The sequence below is a fragment of the Manduca sexta genome, chromosome 27 (assembly GCF_014839805.1).
Source record: "Manduca sexta isolate Smith_Timp_Sample1 chromosome 27, JHU_Msex_v1.0, whole genome shotgun sequence".
NCBI classification, from domain to species: Eukaryota; Metazoa; Arthropoda; class Insecta; order Lepidoptera; family Sphingidae; genus Manduca; species Manduca sexta.
In genome coordinates this window covers 13,154,664-13,173,654 of record NC_051141.1, presented here as the reverse complement: position 1 = coordinate 13,173,654, position 18,991 = coordinate 13,154,664, and the positions used below count along the sequence as shown (strand labels likewise).

Here is an 18,991-nt window from a genome sequence, read left to right as displayed (position 1 = left end):
AGGTGCCAAGCAAGCCGCCTGCCTGTGCGTTCGCGACCTTATATATATACAAAATTAATCCTTATAGCATGATTCAGTATTCACGCATGATGGCTTATTATTAGCGTATTTCATGTATAACTTTGGTGTTTCTATACCGATTTCTATGATTCTTTTTTATGGAATATTTAATAATGTTAACATTTTTAATTAGGGATGACTGAGAGTGTTATAAACGTAAGAGTAAGCTATCGGGAGTTACACGTGTTATTGTGAGTCAACCATAAAAGATAGACATATGCTGTCGTGGGATATTTTTTACATAATTTTAAGGAGAACATTTCCGTCATACATGATTTCTGTGTAGCTTTAACCATTAAGGTTGCACACGCGACGGAAGCTTAAAAAATGGAATAACTTCTCCCGTTTTCCCAACATTTCCCTTCACAGCTCTGCTCCTATTAATTGTAGCGTGATGAAAAGTATACTATAACCAGCACAGGAGTATGACAAATAATTGTACCAAGTTTCGTTAAAATCCGTCGAGTAGTTTTTGTTTCTATAACGGTTATACAGACAGACAGACAGACAGACAGACAAAAATTTTACCAATTGCATTTTTGGCATCAGTATCGATCCCTAATCACCCCCTGATAGTTATTTTGGAAATATATGTCATGTACAGAATTGACCTCTCTACAGATTTATTATAAGTATAGAAGATAGATAGATATAGATTAATTGTAGCGTGATGAAAAATATACTATAACCAGCACAGGAGTATGACAAATAATTGTACTAAGTTTCGTTAAAATCCGTCGAGTAGTTTTTGTTTCTATAACGGTTATACAGACAGACAGACGGACAGACAAAAATTTTACCAATTGCATTTTTGGCATCAGTATCGATCCGTAATCACCCCCTGATAGTTATTTTGGAAATATATTTCATGTACAGAATTGACCTCTCTACAGATTTATTATAAGTATAGAAGATAGATAGATTACACCTTTGTTGTTAATGTATGGTAACGTTTCGCGCTACGTGATTAGCAAGTCGTAATATCTAAGACTTGCAGTGGCGAAGCGTCTATACAACCCGATTCCTACCGGCTCCCCTTTTAGGTTTATTAACATTTGTGTTAGTTTTCGTTTTCTGTTAAATTGGCCGCGGTATGTTAACCATGTTAATTGCCTCGGATTAGCTTTTTTAAAATTTCACCCTTCGCCACTGAAGACTTGTGAAAATTTAAAATAAACTATTACTGAGGCATATTATGTGAAAATATCGAAACGTTATAATCTTTACAAATTCCTCAAGCACGCAACAAAAATTGTCACAAGTCACTCGTCACAAGACATGTCTCGTCGAAAAAATATTCACAACAGCAGTTAAATCGAGGGTAACTAAATAGCCGTTCGTTGGGGGCGAGCTGCGATATAATCGAGATGATTATGATTAATGACCCACCGTTCAGGGGAGTGTTTTCTGCGGACTTACCCGCGGCAGTGCTACGTGCAGAGCTTGGAGACTGCGCAGTGCTGCGTAAGTGGAAACTTGTCGTAGCACTGCGGCCTGCGTAGCGTAAAGTTACGTAGACCTACGCGTAGCTATTTCATGAAAGGTTTTGTGTGGACGGTGGAGGCGACGACTTTTAAACTTTTTCACGGAGTGTTTTAATGGATTTTGCCTACAATGTTAGCTATCTGCAATTTTATGAACTCGCATTGTGTGAATTTAAAATTTAACTTTATTTGATTAGTTCTAATTCATACGGAGTATTAAAACTTGACTATCGCCATACTAATTAGAGTTATTTAGAAGTACAAATTTTTACTACAGAATATTCTATTTTTTTCAGCAGTAAAGTGTAAGTATTTTCCAACCGATATTGTAGATTCTATATAAATATTTGCGGATAACACATTTAATTTGGTCTCATACGAGAATAATATAAATATGAATCATTTATTGAGCATGTAGGAAATTAGTTTAGCTTCTATTGACATAAAAGCTATATAGTTTCTATTGGTAAGTCAGAACAATAATAGAAAAATAAATATCGGGGTAGTATCATCAATACAATGGCAATTGTTCTACCGTTTCAGTTTACATATTTATAAACTATGATTTAAAATAATAATCATCTGCATTACTTATATTTTTTATTCAAGGAAAAGAATCGACATCCAGCCAGTCGTTTTACTCATCCGCCGGCGTGCCACGAAAGTTCTAGAACATTCGTAGTAATTGCTTTTGTTGTAGAAATGGATGGAACAATGTTAGCACAATAGCTAAATGTAAGCGGCTAGCGGTTGGCACGCGCTGTGATTACCATCGTGACCGGTCGGGGATCGGGAGCACGACGTGCGACCGAAATGTTTATAATTGCAAAACCCAATTCGATGCTGCCGCTTCTTAACCATTTTAACAATGGAAATAGATGAAGCAAGCTGTTGCGAGAATTCTAACACCCGTATTTACAAGCAATACTGCGAGGACGCACGGTGCGCTCTAATCCATTGTGTCCGCAGTATTATAGCTTTGTGTATCTGACGGGCAAATGAAGTAATGATGTGTCAATATTAGCCTATCAGGACACTCCTCTGTCTACGCACTGCAAAGGCCATGCCAAAAGTACTGAAAAACAGATACAGAATTTACGATAGAATCGCACCATACTCAGCTAAGTAACGTTTGTGATTACGGGCTTTAGATTAGTCTCTGATGGCTGTTATCGTAATAACTGCATTGAAAAAGTACTGAGACGTATCAAATTAAAATTTCTTATAGCAAACTAAACATCAGTGGCTAAGGATGAAAATTTCAGAAAGGGATTCCGATATGAGTTATACATATTAATATAATACGAGTCTAGAAATCATTGGTTTTAAATAAATTACGTAAAGGAAGCCGGCAAGAATGGGGTTATATGGACTGCCACTGCTAATCGAATTATTTCATATTATTGGGCTTAATACCACAATAAGTTCCATTTGTTTAACCTACACACTTAAAAATATTTATGTAATCCAATCATGGAACTATTTAGTTTGCCACATCCATCGGTTTACACAAACGTGATCGTAGCTATATCTTTATATACTCCCTGCGCTCCATGCGCTATTTAATACAATAGTTGAATCCATATTGGCGACCATTTCGCAATATCCCCTGCAAAAAGCCGCGATTCACCTGAACAGTAACAAATTAGGTTACATCTCGCAGCCAAATAGAATTGACGAAACCGATTACGTTTTCCATTTGCTACCAAAATTGGTGGGATGAACGGTCGGCGAACGCTTCTGTTCTGCTTTATTGCACGCTCTGATATGATTGTTTTTGTTTTTATTTATTGTATTGTTTCATCATTACCCCGGGAGATCGGCGCCATGCTGTTGTTTTTATATTGTTTTATTCTCTTTTGTTTTTGATTAACATCGTTTTTATTAAGAGTAAAATTATTCAATAATAATTATTGGATTCGTTGATGAGTTGAAATTTTATGGATAAATAATTGTAATGTTATGTTTAGTAATATGAATTGAAAATATAATGAAGTATACGTCAGTTTGGATGGTATTATTGGATTACGTTTGCTTGGAAATATAGTAGCATGGAAAAAACGCTCGCTTTAAAAATATAATAAATACAATACATTAATTTTTTTCGTCTGCATCAAATCCGAAATTAGCCGAGTTCCATAAATATAACATTAAGTTGATTAAATAATTCCAATACTGTATCTTATATCAAAGATATCTAACATATCTATAAAAATAAAGAATCCGTCTATCTATAAGTAAGTATATCTCTCCCTCGAAAGGGTTCCAGACCTCCCAAGGCGTCAGAAAAACGTGTGTCGCGGTTCTGCAAGTAGTTCAATAAATTTCATATAGCCATTATGTTTGCACGGACTACGAAGTATTGTTGACGCAGTGTCGCCACGTCACGGGTCGCGCGCCCGTCGCGCCCGCCGTGCGGGGAGGCGTCGAAGCGACAGATCAAACACAGCGGGACTCTATCCTAACAGAAATATGCTCTTATTCTCGCACGATAGACTTGGCTTTGCAATTCTTAAATGTGGAAAATGATGTCACTTGAATTTCTTTAATCGAAGAAGAATTTTTTGAGCCTTTTGTTAATAAGAACCTGAGAATTAAAAAGGGTTGTTGACTCATTTCTGTGCCTGGAATTTGAAAATATGAGATTACCAAACAATGTCTAACAAAACTGCAAAAATGGATTCAGTAGAACGGTGTGGTTACAAGTAATGTACTGGAACAGAGACAGAAGTGAGAATATACTTAGAACACGCGCTATATGAACTGATAACAGCGTTGAATTGTATTGGCGCAGAATACTTTAATTGCTTTTACCATTTCCTAAAAATTCGCAGTAAGCTGTAAATTAAAATGTTAAAATTAAAAGCGTGTCCAAACAACACGAATGAAGAAACAGCAACAAAAAAAATATTATTTATAATTTTATTATGTTGTCATCAAGTAAAAGTTAAAGCGAAATATCTTTCCAGCTAGCGGAATCTAAGATACCCTTTTATTTTTCCGAAAAAACTATTTCCTCACTAAGCAACTAATCACCGAGCTCAAGAGTGCTTCCCGTTGTTCGTGGTTAAGTGAATTTAAGCTGGCTAATGTCCGAACTGGTACTCAAACTGAAACCCCTTCACGACTGATTGGCGCGTACCAAATGAACCTCACCGTGTTAGCCTTTTCTACCGTAATTGCCATCGCCGACACCAATCTTAGTCGCTGGATCGGCTACCACAGATCCCACACAAATAAGTCATATTGCTGTAAAAATAAGGTCCACCTTCCATTACCGGTTTATCCTATGCGAAAACGGTCTTATTGCGTTTGCTTCGAATCGAAAATCGACGATGTCGGTTTTGATGTGCAAAACCATATCTTATTGCGTAGTCAGAGGGTATTTATTCTTATGCGGCGTGTGAAGTGTGGGGTGCAGGGCTGAAGGAGTTAATGCGTGCCGCACAAAGGGCCAAATCACTGCCCTACAGTCGTGTAGCGTCAAAGAGCGAATTTGTATTCCAATTATAACGCTTGCTAGACAGTATGCGGTCGATAACGTTGGACATTTAAGGAACCTTTTCTAAAAATATATCAAAGATGCTATTATATAATAATGTTTTGACGTACCATTACAAAACGCGCAAACTAAATATTTTAAACGAGTAAAAATAGTTGAGCCAGAGTATACGTGTTTCAAAATCTGTATGTATAATTTCCGATCATACCGAGCTTTTAAAGATTTTATATTTGAGTAATGAAAAACAAAACATTCATTCAAAGAAGTAGCCACAAAATCTACAAAAATCGGTCAGAGATTTGGTGAAATAATGGACACAGAATCACTTAAAGACGCATTCGCAACAAATATCAACCGGCAATCTGGACAAAACTTATGTGATTCGCAAACAATAAAGCAGTGCTCATGCTGAGGCCATAAAATAATAATAAAAGGATAATTAATCGATTTTAGTGCATTACTGGCGGTCCCCTAGCGGTCGTTAGTGCAATTCCATCGCCCCCTGGCATTAGCAGTTTGATTGCGATGCGCCGTGTTCTATGCCCCCATCTCGAAGGCGATTTAATAATATACGCCCCGCAGATGTATTTTGACATTTCTATTTGTTAAGACATATGATTATTGGTCGGTAATTGTTTTGAGATTGGTTGGAATGTGGAATTGATTTTTTATCAATCTCATGTATTGATTAGAGGAAATGATTTATAAAGTGTAAAAAATTACGGGCTACCTTAATGTTAACTATGTAAGAAACATAACCGACTAAAATAAAACCAACTAACATAAAAGTTTAATTTTGCTTTTGAATTCCTCAAAAATAAATGTAATATTTGTTATACTAAACTATGGTGGAAACACACAAATAAGCTACAACAAAAGGCCAGGTGTAAAAATTTGCATCGTAACGATAGTGGGGAATATGCCTTCACACGAATCCTTATCCTCCTTCCTCCATTATCTTTTCTGCCGAGCATCAACCGCGACAGCTTTTATCTTTCCATTAGTCACTTAAACTATTCTGCAGAAATTAGCATAGACTCGCTACATTATTTTAAAGATATGAATTGTAATATTTAAGTAATAAATACTATTTCTCGTGATCAAAAACTAAAAAAATCATGTTATATACCTTTACATGTACCGTATTAATTTATTTTTGTCGTAATATACACATGAAATACTAATCAAAAGACATGTCCGCTTTTTGTATGGGTGCTGGTATTTTATTTCGAATAAATTCCAATCAACCTCAAACTTATTGGATAATAAAGTGAAGCTTGGAATCATTAAAAGAATAATTTTAGACTCATCAATTTATAAGAAATATAAGAATGTGTTGCAGTAACTCATAAAAAAATTTCATTCATCCGTAAAAGAAGTGGAATAGAAGGTTGTTTTTTTATGACAGATGTTGTATGACATGATCAGTTAGTATAATTCGCGGGTATAAAGGAAAGTAAAAAAAATTACAAAAGTCTCTAAAGTCTAAAGTCGTGAAAATTAATGATTTGTTTCAATAAGCTCGTTTTGAACAGTTCTATGTAAATATTATGTATACGTTAATTATCTTGGTAAGAATAGCCGTCGAATAAAAAACCGTTTTTGGGCATGTCCTTTGAAGAAAATTTTATTGTAGACTAAATAAACTACAAGAGGTGCGAAAACAACGGAGCCCCTAAAAGGCATTTGATGAAAGGAATCAAAATGATAAATTCCGAAATCCGTCCCTATGTGCAAACAGAACAAAAAAGACATTGTCGGCTGTCACACGCACGTCGGTGAAATAACATAGTGATTTTCTTTGGTTTTCGTCATGCCCTTGTTTGCATGGCGCGTTGTTTTAGCGGTGGGCCGCTCGACTGGGCGCGTCCGATCAAACTTCGAGCAAATAGTCTTTAACCTACAGAGGGATTGTCACGATCGTGATGGCACTGTCACGAATCAGGTTCCAGTTAATGATTCAGGATAAAAAATCACGTGGCATTTAAAGCTGTTAGGGACTGACGTACTACTGCGCTTTGTTTCCGTATATGAATTTTGTTTTCAAACGGCATTATTAGTTCAAGATGTTATTATTAGCATATTGGTTAATGTTTTCCGTTGATCTTATTTAGGTATGCAAAAGCGTTGGAAATTTTACGCACTAGCATGTACACACCTTGAAATTTACACCACACTTTAATTAAGTATTTCTGATATGGAATTTATAAGTGCGACGAATTTCCCTTATATTTAACATTTTTATAGTATAAAAACCACGATAATTTAGATGATGTCTGATGATACCTGTCGGAGAAGCGTATCAAATTTCGCCCAACTATATTTCGTATATTCCTCTTCTGGATCTTATTAAGCATTTTAGAAAAACGACTGTTTACTTAATTGTCTAAGCAACAATGGTATATAGGTAAATGGCGTGGGTAGGCTTGCGTGTCTGACCTCAGTTTCTTCAGTTCGTGTTTACAATTTACCAATGTACAGAGGCGCCTAGCGTAACGCCACCAGCCGCCTTGTTTTATGGTGATCGTAATTGTGGGGTGCACATATTTCGGTAGAGCACATATACTTTTGTTCGTCTATATTTGGAATTAGTCGTATAAAATGTTAATAATGTGGCACGAAATTTTGTTCTCTTGAATTATTTTGAAAAGTTACGCTTCTAAAGATCTGTTTCTGAATTACGGATCAAGAATTCTTTGTTGTCAAGAGTCATTCGTCAATTGACTCGATATTTTACTCTATTTGTAACATTGAGAAAGGTCAGTTGTTTAAAAGTGGTATGTGTTAATATATAGAGCTCAAGAATACTTAGTAGTTAGAAGTTACTTGTCGAACGTGGCGTGCGCTATTTGTAAAGTTTCGTCCAAAGCCATCACCATTATAATATATATTTTTCAAATAAAATTTCTATACGACTGGTCATAGCTGATGCGGCAAGGGAAACGCGTCTAAATTGTTATACGTGTTACTTTTTAGATCTTAACGTCTGCTAAATTTAGAACAATGGATCTAGTAAAAGATACGAAGTAAGTAAAAATACTTGAAATAATAATAGCGATTTGTTATGCGTTTATTCCGACCGCATTTTTATACACCACGATAGAAAGGGCATATAACTAAGGTAACTGGAGCCAATGGTAGTTCGCTTGACAGGCACGCGCCGGCCACGAGCGCAAACAATCTCGCTCAATGTTTTCTAATGAAATCGAGAAGTGACGTATGTCGCCGCCATTTTGTGACGCCCGCTTTATTAAAACGTACGCCACGGGCTATTGACCGTCGTGTGTTTGTGGTGGCTTTTTGGGACGAACGCTGGTCTGATGAAAACGATATTGCAAGCTCGATGGTTCTTTAAGGGAACTTTGATTCTACATTTATATCTTGCGGCAAGATGAACAAGTGACATTATATTATATAGAGATTGGATTATTCAATGATATGCATCACTTTAGTTTTAAAATGACGGAACCAAATAAGTACAATGGGAATGCTATCAATTAACATTCTCTAATAAATTATATATGTTTAATTGTAATTGTATTGTGATTCTTAAGCAGTTGGACTGCCACGAGTACCTAATCTTGGCCTAAAATAAAAATGAATTCGAATCGAAATTCCAAGATGAACAAATGAAAATGTAACGAAGTATAAATTCTTGGCCGGCGAGGGTCGCTCGTCAAACATTCGCGCCTGATGTTTGCATTGCACGGTCAGTTACATGGGCTACATAAAAGCTTATTTGTGTCTCCAATGGACAATGTGACCCTGCTCACCGAAACACTTCTGTTTGAATGGGAATTGTTTTGTTTCGGTCTGTTTTGCTGATATATATCAAAGATTAAAGTAAATCCTAGAAAAGTTAAGTGCGATATAAGACTATGAATACAAAATTGACACAGCCTATTTTTTATTCTTGAATTATATAATAATTGCATAAATTTTACATTTAAAAGGGGCGAAATAAGCGAGAAAACCATAGCGTTTTAGGGTTGAAAAGACAAAAAATCTCTTGGCAAGTCTGATTGTTTCAAATGAATTAGTTGCCACCCTAATCAATACATACACTCGACACTAATAAAGCCCGTAATGAGAAGTGGCTGCCTGATGGGGACCTGATGGGCCCTACTTCGCACATTACGTGAGAGTTTTGCTTGATAATCTTCGAGGATAATCTTTGCCATGGGAGCCGTGATAGGCTATTAATTACAAGCGTTTCATGTTGTGTTTCAAAAATAGCCAGAAATAGTTGGAAAGGCGACCGTACTTGATGTCAAAATGATTTAGTCTGTTACATACTTTGAACCTAAATTCTTTATTTTTTAGGCAATTAAATGCTTCTTATTGTAAAACAAATACCTACTCTGGCTATGATGATTATTAATGAATTTAAAACCGGAATACAAAAGTGTTTGGTTATATAATTGATTCAACGTCGCAGAAATATTAAGTAATTAGACATTGCAATAGTATCCACCCAAATGGGTTATGGCCGCATTAGAGGAACTAACTGTCTATGAAGATAAAATCTAATCTCAACAAAAATCTATATATATAAAAATGATTTTTTTGGTCTATTTCCCTAGGTCACGCCATCACGCGTGAGCGGCTGGACTGATTTCACAATTTTTTTTTGTTGTGTTTATTATTGTCAGGAGAAGGTCGTTATGAAAGAAAAAAATCATAATATTGCGCGGAAAATTAGAAAATTTAAGAAAACTTTACGACAATAATTAATGCGACAATATTTAATTTAACATAACTGTCAGTGGTTTGAAATAACTGTCAGCGATCGTCAGAATGCGCGCTGCAAATTCATAGTTAAGACGGGACAATATCTGTCGGGTCAACTAGTAAATTATAAAATCTAATATGACATTTAATAATTTCATGTAAACATTCCAAACAATTAATAACTCCGTATCATAGTTTCGGGTTGATATTACAGCCCCCTATGAATCTTTATGGATAAAAACTAGACTTTGGAACATTACTGATTTTCAATTTATAATAATAATAATAAAAGTTTTTTTTGTATGAACGACAAAATATAAAATTCCACATACATTAATAAACAAAAAAAAGAAATGGTTCCACAATTGGCAGCGTTATCGCTTAAAGCGGTTTCTTCCAGACAACCTTTGGATGGACAGAGATAGATGTAAAAAAATACTGGAGTATTATATGTGGGGACGTTTACTAATAACAAAAAACGAACCTCTGTGTTTAGCGTAAAAGTGCACTTACCTGGTTGGCGAAGATGCGTGTGCGCGTCCAGTGTCGATTTCGACATGGCCGATAAGGAATTGGTGCCATAGCCTGCAAACAAATACATGAAGAAATGAAAATGACAGTCATGTGCGGGAAAATAACAGACCTAGAAAACAAAAAAAGTATCACTTCAAATCGTTTTTATATGATATTAGTACCACTGATAAAGCCTGCCCATTCATGATGTAACTAAAAATGGTTTAGGTATGTCGAGTTATCTTTGGATCAGGGGGAAGATCTTTGATAAAAAATTACATTAATACATACAGCCAAAGGTTTAATATTATAGTATCTATACTAGCACAGTAATAAAAAAAATCTATTATTATAAAGAGGAAAAATTGTAAGATTGTTGCTTTGTTTGAGGGGCTAAACTCTGGAAATACTGACCCAATGTTGAAAAATTCTTTCAGCAATAAGAAGATAAATTTCTTCTGAGTGCTATAGGCTACTTTTTATCACGGGAAGATATGTCCCGGAAAAACATTTTACGCAGGCGAAGCCGTGGGTAAAAGTTTTTGTATTATAATTCAGTGGCCACAAAATATTACATGGGGATTTTACATCACCTGTCTTTCATTGAATCGAACTTACTCATCCATCGGTCTATCACTAAAATCTGATTACATCAATTACAAATGTGTGCGAAGTTTAAACGGTGTATGTCCATTTGTGTTTATTTGTTTGCCGTAGTAAATGGATGCTTTCATGGGCCGGCGTTAGTCGCACAACTATTTGGTTTCGTTTGATCGATCGCCTCGGATAGTGCGCTGGATTTTGTTGACTGTCCCAACATGTCAGTCAATATTTCACATTCATTACAATTCCTAAAAGCTATAATATTGTTCGATAAATTTGTTTTAAATACACCAATAAATCAATTTTCTAAAGATTCTTAACATGGTAATGATGAACTGTCACGTACCTAATGTAAGATTGAGATGGGGATATCAAATTCTAAGTAATTAGTCTCACATTTTGACTTAAGCTTCTTTATTTTACTTTTATATTGCTTCTCAAGTACATAGTATGAAGAAGAAGTAGAAGTTGTACACGCAATAGTAAAGTACATATCTTGTTTATCTGTTATATTTAAGTAGTAATACTTAATAGACTCCGCACAGAAATATAAAAATTACTTTGTGGAGAAAACTAAACTTTCCAAGGCCCTTCACTCCAAACTATAACATTTTGTATTTTCGACAATCCCAGTTAGTGCAAACATCCGAGCCCCTACATTGCGCAAATACCGTGAAACATGAAATCAAAAATACACCAGGAATCAAAGGAGCTTCCACAAACTTGTTCTAGTACTAACAACGCGTGAAATCGCGTTCCAACCATCAAAGACATATTTTAATCCTATGCTAAAGCCGTTGGATCTGCTATGTGCCTTATGTGGTTGATGTTAAAGTCTATATTTGGTGTGAACAGTACGGAGCGCCTCAGGCGTCGTTCACCCCTAAAAAGAACAAATGCCGGGTGCCTTAATGTTCTTTTGTCCATTGGATCGTACGTGTTAATTATAAAACCATTTGTGCGTCAGATTTAAAGTTGTAAGTATAGCTAGCGTTTGTGCAAACGCTAGACTTTACTTAATAATCAAATTCTTTATTGCAAAATATATTAATCAACGTCATAACTGCCGTCAGTGGGCTTGAAATTGTGAATAAATATGAACCATTTATAATCATCTTAATGGCATACATGACTACATGACGACAAAAAGCGGCGATAGCCTAGTTGGTTGTGGAATGGACTGCCGAGAAGAATTTCCGCAGGTTCAAATCCCAAAGGCACACACCTCTGACTTTTCTAAAAAAATATGTGTGTATTCTTTGCGAATTATCGCTTGCTTTAACGGTGAAGGAAAAATCGTGAGGAAACCTGCATACCTGAGAAGTTCTTTATAGGAATTTCGAGGGTGTGTGAAGTCTACCAATCCGCACTAGGCCAGCGTGGTGGACTAAGGCCTAATCCCTCTCAGTAGTAGAGGAGGCCCGTGCCCAACAGTGGGATAGTATATAATACAGGGCTGATATTATTATTATTAATGGCATACATTTAATGCTTTATTTAGTAATATTGGTAATATGTTCAGCAGATATTTGGAGTAACAAAGGCATTATTCATTTTGGTACCAAGTTGTGTCAAACGGACCGCAGGTATTTTCTGAAGGATACCTTTCTTAAGCAAATCCATTCGAATGTCAACAAATATAAGAAGTTATTTCAGCAGGCAGTTATTGATTCAAGTTTATGTTTTAACAATGACTACAGGGTAATTCAAAGAAGACAATATTGGAATGAAAGTCTAATTTGTGTAAGGTATCAACGGGTATAATTATAAATAACCTTATAATCTATACTAATAGATTAACCTGAAGAGTTTGTTTATTTGAACGCGCTAGTGTCAGGAATTACTCAACCCATTGTGAATTTTTTCACGAATAGGAAGCTATACTAATCCTAGTGCTATAGGATTCCAGAAAAAAAAATTACACTGGCAAAGCCGCAAACTACTTTTTATCCCAGAAAAACTTTCAAGGCGGCAGAGTCGCAGGCTAATAAAAAGTGTAAATATTTCTTAAACCATACTTAAGGATGTCCTAATCTAAACCCTTCTATTGACAGTGGAAGTACCCGGATTGATCCTTTATCTTAGCATTACAGGACCGCTGTATCTGTTCCGAACGCGCAAACATTTAAATACGCAGTGAATTAATTAAATCCCTTACACTAGGGGCGACGCGTTAAGGGGGTGAAATAGTGTTTTAAAACCCTATTAAGCGGTGTGATAGCTCGTTTAGTATCGACACGCCTCTTGGGATCGATTGGGATATGGAAGTATAATAGTTAAGGGGCCAGTCGGTTAGTAAAAGATTATAAAGTATTTCAAATTATGCAATTTTATGATCATGAGATTTGAAATAAGTAGTTAATACATTATCGAATACGTTGCTGCAATATGACCATTTGATTGTAAATTAACCTGACTGTGACCTGTCTCGTTTCAATTCTAATAGAAACGGATATACTTAATGTTGATTTTTTATGTTTACGCGAAATTTAGATATCCATATAAAACTACTCGGATTTTATCACGGTTTATAGTTATTTTTTTAAATTAAAACGATAAAATTTAATAACTAGTTTTATTTCGAAATAGGTATCGACTTAATATGCTTTAAAATTATTATAATGAATATGTTTGTTAATTAGAATCCTTGTAGCTTCCAAGAGAATACCTATCTATCAGATAGATATTTTTCTTTTGAATTCTATGTAATTCAAATTGATATAATATTTTTTTACGTTTGGGTGTAGTCGCCATTAGATGAATAAGTAATAATAATGCTTAAATTATAATAATGTAAAAACTGAAATAGGAAACAATTGACACGCAACACGGGATCCACGGAATATGACCGACAGCATTTGCAATTTAAAAATTCTTTTTAGTTATTAAAAGTTTGTTAAATATTATATTGACATTGCCTTCCAGTGTTCAAGTGAAGTGCTAATAAAAAATGTATGTCGGCATTTATCATCAATTTGTTAAAATAAGTTCACTCAAGCTCACTTAGTGTATTGCTTGCCGGCATGGGGTGGTGCCCGTAAGACTTATTTACTCAAAATAGAGAGAGCACAAAGGGCCGTCCTCAAAGTTATGCTGTGTAAGCCGTACACTTACCCGACTGCAGAACTTTACAATAACTGTAAAGTCCTATCGGTGAGAAAATTGTTTGTGCTTCAATGTATACTAAGAAAACACCGTGAACCATTAGTAAGATCCGAAAAACGTCGAGCCGATATTTTATTCCCTCCTATTATACATCAAACCAACTTCATGAAAAATCAGGTCTGCTACCTTAGTTCTAAACTGTATAATAAAATAAATAAAATTCTCTCAATTCACAAACTTAACTAACACCAAACTAAAAACAAAGTAGATAAACAAAGGAACGATGTTCTTTAGGGCCAGATCAAAAAATTAAATCCTCCATAATTTGTATCTAAACATTCTATTCATAATTCCTTCAAAGCCTTTCTTTGTCTAACTTATGTTGAACATTCTCGGTAGCATGCATCTAGTTAATAATCACCGACACCTGCTTCTCATATACTTATACACTGTTTATATAAGCGTGGTGATTTTCATTTAAATCACAATCCACCGTACACTATAAGTATATCAACCATTTTCGCTTCACGGAGTACAAAACAATGGGGTGCTTACGGTTTCCCTCGTCACGCCTGAAGCGCTGCTGCTGTCTCGCTCACCCCTACGGGGTTCACAATGGGTGCGAGTAGTAAGGACAATGGCGACAAAAGCCACTTTCAGCTAATTTCCACCGCCGCCGTTCGTATCGTCCCATTTCGCTCCAAACTCCAGTGAGATTTAAAAATACTGCTTTATTTTTTTCCAACGCTTTGATTTGATTTTTTATGCATTCGCCACGTTTTCTTATGCCTTTATTCATTAGCCAGTTATAAATCTGCAAATTGCCTTGATAATACTGTTTATGCAATTTTGATCCTTAGTCTAACCAATTATTTAAAGACGAGATCTAAAATGTAACTCAAATACTTTCTGGTGAAACGTATGGATATTTGTTTTATATGTATAACTTTAGAATTCATGGTAACTAATCGTTTTAAAATCGGCAACAGAAACAATTGTAATGCAAAAATCAAATCCTTTTCAGGCACGATATACATTTTGATAATCCTTAGAAGAGCAGTCAGTCGGTCGAATAAATCGGCATACAATATTATTTGTAATATAAACGGAAGCGAAATGTTCGCACTAGGTTGCGCATATTCTGTATTGTGTTATTGGTGGATGCACACGGACAACCAATAATGCTTTATGTGCATACTAATTTATTTTATCTTATAAGTGCAACATTATAATGATTATCAATCTTTTGTGATGTCAATTGTCACTGACCGGCAGAATGTCTTTCAAGTATCTTAAATCAAAAATAAGTAAATGCATTTAGGGTCCCTTATTACGTTAACTAAATCATTTTATCCTTCTATGTTATTAAATCCTAAATGTGATAGAATTTTTGGGACACTAAAACGACGCTTTAAACCGTAAATTGTGAGTTCAAGTCCGCTTCGTATTTGACTCATACAAATAGAGGTGATAATGGTGTAATTAATATCAATTACTAACATCGAGGCCCACAAGCGTTGGCTAATGACCGAAGTTGACTTTATAGACACCGTGGTTCAATGTTTAAAGTTAATTCATAGATAGGGGACGAGTGAACTATTATTAAAATCGTTCGAGATGTCCATGATTATTTATTCATCCTGGTGGGTAAATTAAAAATATAATATTTTGCACTGGCGAAGGGTTACATTTTTCATAAGGTAACCCGAGACAAAAGAATTGCCTTAGCAAACCTATTGCAGCCAATTTAATAGAAATCTAAAACTAAGATAAACTTAAATAAACCTAAAAGGGACGCCGTTGGAAATCGAGTTGTATGGACGGTTCACTACTGATATTTTGTAATCATGGAGGTTCTATATTAAAATTGAATTACCATTTACTTTAATAAAACTGACAATTAATTTGTATATTGAATAGGGTAGATAACATAGACCGAAAATTGGCATCTCGATAGAGAGTTGGTGGAATAATGCATCATACAGAATCATTAAATCACAAGTAAATTGTAACAAGTATTTATTGATTAAACATAAACTAAAACCAATTGTTTAAATATAATTTAACATAAATGAGAATCGTCATATTAATTGCATATACTTATAGTTGATTTTCTTGTCCATTTGCTCATCTATCATTATGTGGCATGCTCTCGTAGTTGGATATACGATATGATATATATTAATGTGGTTTTCAATTAATCTAATGAGGTTTGTAGTGGCGGGGAAATTAATTGTGGTATTGCTTGGGCTAGCAAATTGCAATGTATATAGGGATATTGCGGCGTTTGAATACTGCAAACTAAGTTTTGTCTACGTCCGCGGCTGAGTATATTTCGTTTTTATTAATATTTGTGTTTTTTAATACTGGTAGTACGGTTCTCATATGTGAGAGTCTGCCTGGGTAGGTACCACCTCAATGTCTATTTCCGCCGCCAAGCAGTAGTGTGTAGTCACTGTTGCGTTCCGGACTGTAAGACATTGTATCCAGTGTAATTACTGGACATAATAAGATTTAACATCTCAGGTCTCAGGATGACGAGCGCAGTGGAATACCAAACAATACTTTATAATTCAAGGTATTGGATGGTGTTTCTACTGATTATGGGCGGTCATATCACTTACTATCAGGCGAACGGCAGGCTCATCTCGTCATTCAAAGCAATAAAAAAAATATTTTACGTTACAAGATAAAATAGATCTATGTCCCTGAAAAGGTAGCAGATGTAAATTTACTGTTTTCCGATTTTATTATTGTTTAACTATATGACCGAGTCATGAAGTGAAATTTACGCAATCGGAGATACGACTGTTAAAATCGATTATGTAGAATTATGGCAGCAAACAAAATAACTCAAATATTGTAACAGTAAAACATTTGATTATTTCATTTGAGAATACCGGTAAGAATTTCAGTATTTCACATTCAAGGCACCCGGGGAATAAAGGCTAACTAAATTTGTATTATTACTTCAATAAATTTATTTTCAAGGTATCGACTCAATCAAATTCTTCATTTATTCGAATACACGACTTTTTCATTATGACATGCATACTCTAAAATTTATTACAATAAACATCGGTGATAAGTTGGTAATAGACAAAACTAATCATACACCCATTAATGGCAGAATAATTTTATAAGATTATATAAGAAAGTTAAGGTGGATGATAATACTTTTTCTTTATTTACGCTATTTGTTTTTATTTGATATGATAAATGTAACCTTATTGATATTAATCGGTAAAGGCGCTTTCTTCTTTGTAACTTGATAAATTTATTTAAATGGCAAATTTAATATTCATGTATAAATTATATTAGAAAGGTACATCCTACCTACGTTAAACAAATTCAGTATTATATAGATTAATTTGTATGTTCGCTCGTTGCACCTAGATTACCACTTGTGTTTTGATCAATAAGGTATCATTAAATGCGTACTAGTACTCAGCGTGGTAAATAAAATTATAAACTAACAATCTAATTAAGAATAATCTATAAACTTTCAACACTGGAAAGTATAAAACAAGTAAATATTTATAGTTAAATGCGTGGTTTGTAATAAGTATAACAAAGGCCGCCGTCGGAATAGTATTGTTCTGACAGTTTTTTTTATTCACTTCGGGGACTCATAGAACAATTATTTCAATACCGTGTAATAAATAAATAAAGTAAATAACGTAACATAAATATCATAATATTTATGAAATTATCTAACATGTCAACACCAACATCGCTCGTATGTTTTCTAATGTTGAGCGGCTAAAATCGGCTGGTGCGCGTAATAAGCCCCTGGGGAGAATGGGCTAAATGGTAATGAGTGAGCGGGGGTGCAAGTCGCCACGGTTCGGCAAGCCCCGGCTTCCCTGCGAACCAGGGTGCGACCGTTTGCATGTTTTTCACATTATAACATCATTGCTTTAATAATTTATTAATATTTATTGTTTATACACATACTGTTGGGGTCGCAACATATTTTTGTGTAATAATGCTACCCTTTTTATTGGTTAAACATGAATAAAGAGTTAAAATCATCTTTTAAAAAAAATATAATCATTTTAATTTACAATTTTAGTTAATATTGCTGGTAATTTTTTATCTGTAAGAAACTTACCTAATTAAGATACCGCATAGTCAATAGTTTATAAAACAAATTCTATAAGACCAATACATTTATTGATAAAGTGGGCACAGATGCGCATTATGTATCATAATAAGTCAAAATTGTTCTTCAAAGTACTATGAAAAGAGTCATTAGATATACCTGAATAGCTTAAACATCTTAGTCCGAGAAACGGACTATCAAGATGTAAGTCACAAGCTTCAATCTCACGCCTTAAATCTTTTACTTCACGACACTATATGTGTGTCAATGCAAGTAAGCGCTGGCTTTCAAGGGGAAGATAATTAAAAATAAATAAGCACGTCTACTAATTAATGTAGAAGTGAAAACTTCAATTTTGTCATCTACGAGCTATTAAGTAGTGGTATAATACAGTGTGAGGCTGCCAGTATTATATTATACATAGTAAGTTCTGTACTGGCATTAAATGGTACGATGCATATTAATTTATTTATTCGTAGTAAACTAATAATATTCGAAACCAGCTAATCCCCATTACATTTTAACACAGAGCATATCGAGACACCTAAACAATTGGTTTAACAATCTGTAAGTCAAGAGCCGACGACAATAGGACGCGACGAGCGAAGCGTGTCCGATTATATTCCCCTGCGTTTGATAATCATCAAAATATTGCATCACTTATCGAAATATTGTAAGTGTCAATCAAAGAATTAAGTCCAGTATTGTGTAGCAATGCGGCCGCGTGCGAGGCGCGCGTTCGACGTTCGCCGCTTGGCTGAACGCTCGCGTGCGCCATTTTAGCCGCCCCATTGTTTTGATTTTTGCGCGTGAAATGTGACGTCATGCCGTTACGTTAGTATTAACTTGCGTAGTTACAAAATATATTCAAAATATATACTCTATGGT

The 18,991-nt window shown here is 34.9% G+C and overlaps 1 protein-coding gene across 1 annotated transcript in view; it reads right to left on the bottom strand.

Annotated features, from left to right (window-relative positions):
• LOC115455759 (DNA-binding protein D-ETS-3) overlaps positions 1-18,991 on the bottom strand; it is a 71,727-nt gene that overhangs the window by 10,749 nt on the left and 41,987 nt on the right. The window contains exon 5 of the mRNA XM_030184441.2: positions 10,291-10,362. Coding sequence (XP_030040301.2) covers positions 10,291-10,362 — 72 coding nt within the window. The remainder of the gene's footprint in view (positions 1-10,290; positions 10,363-18,991) is intronic.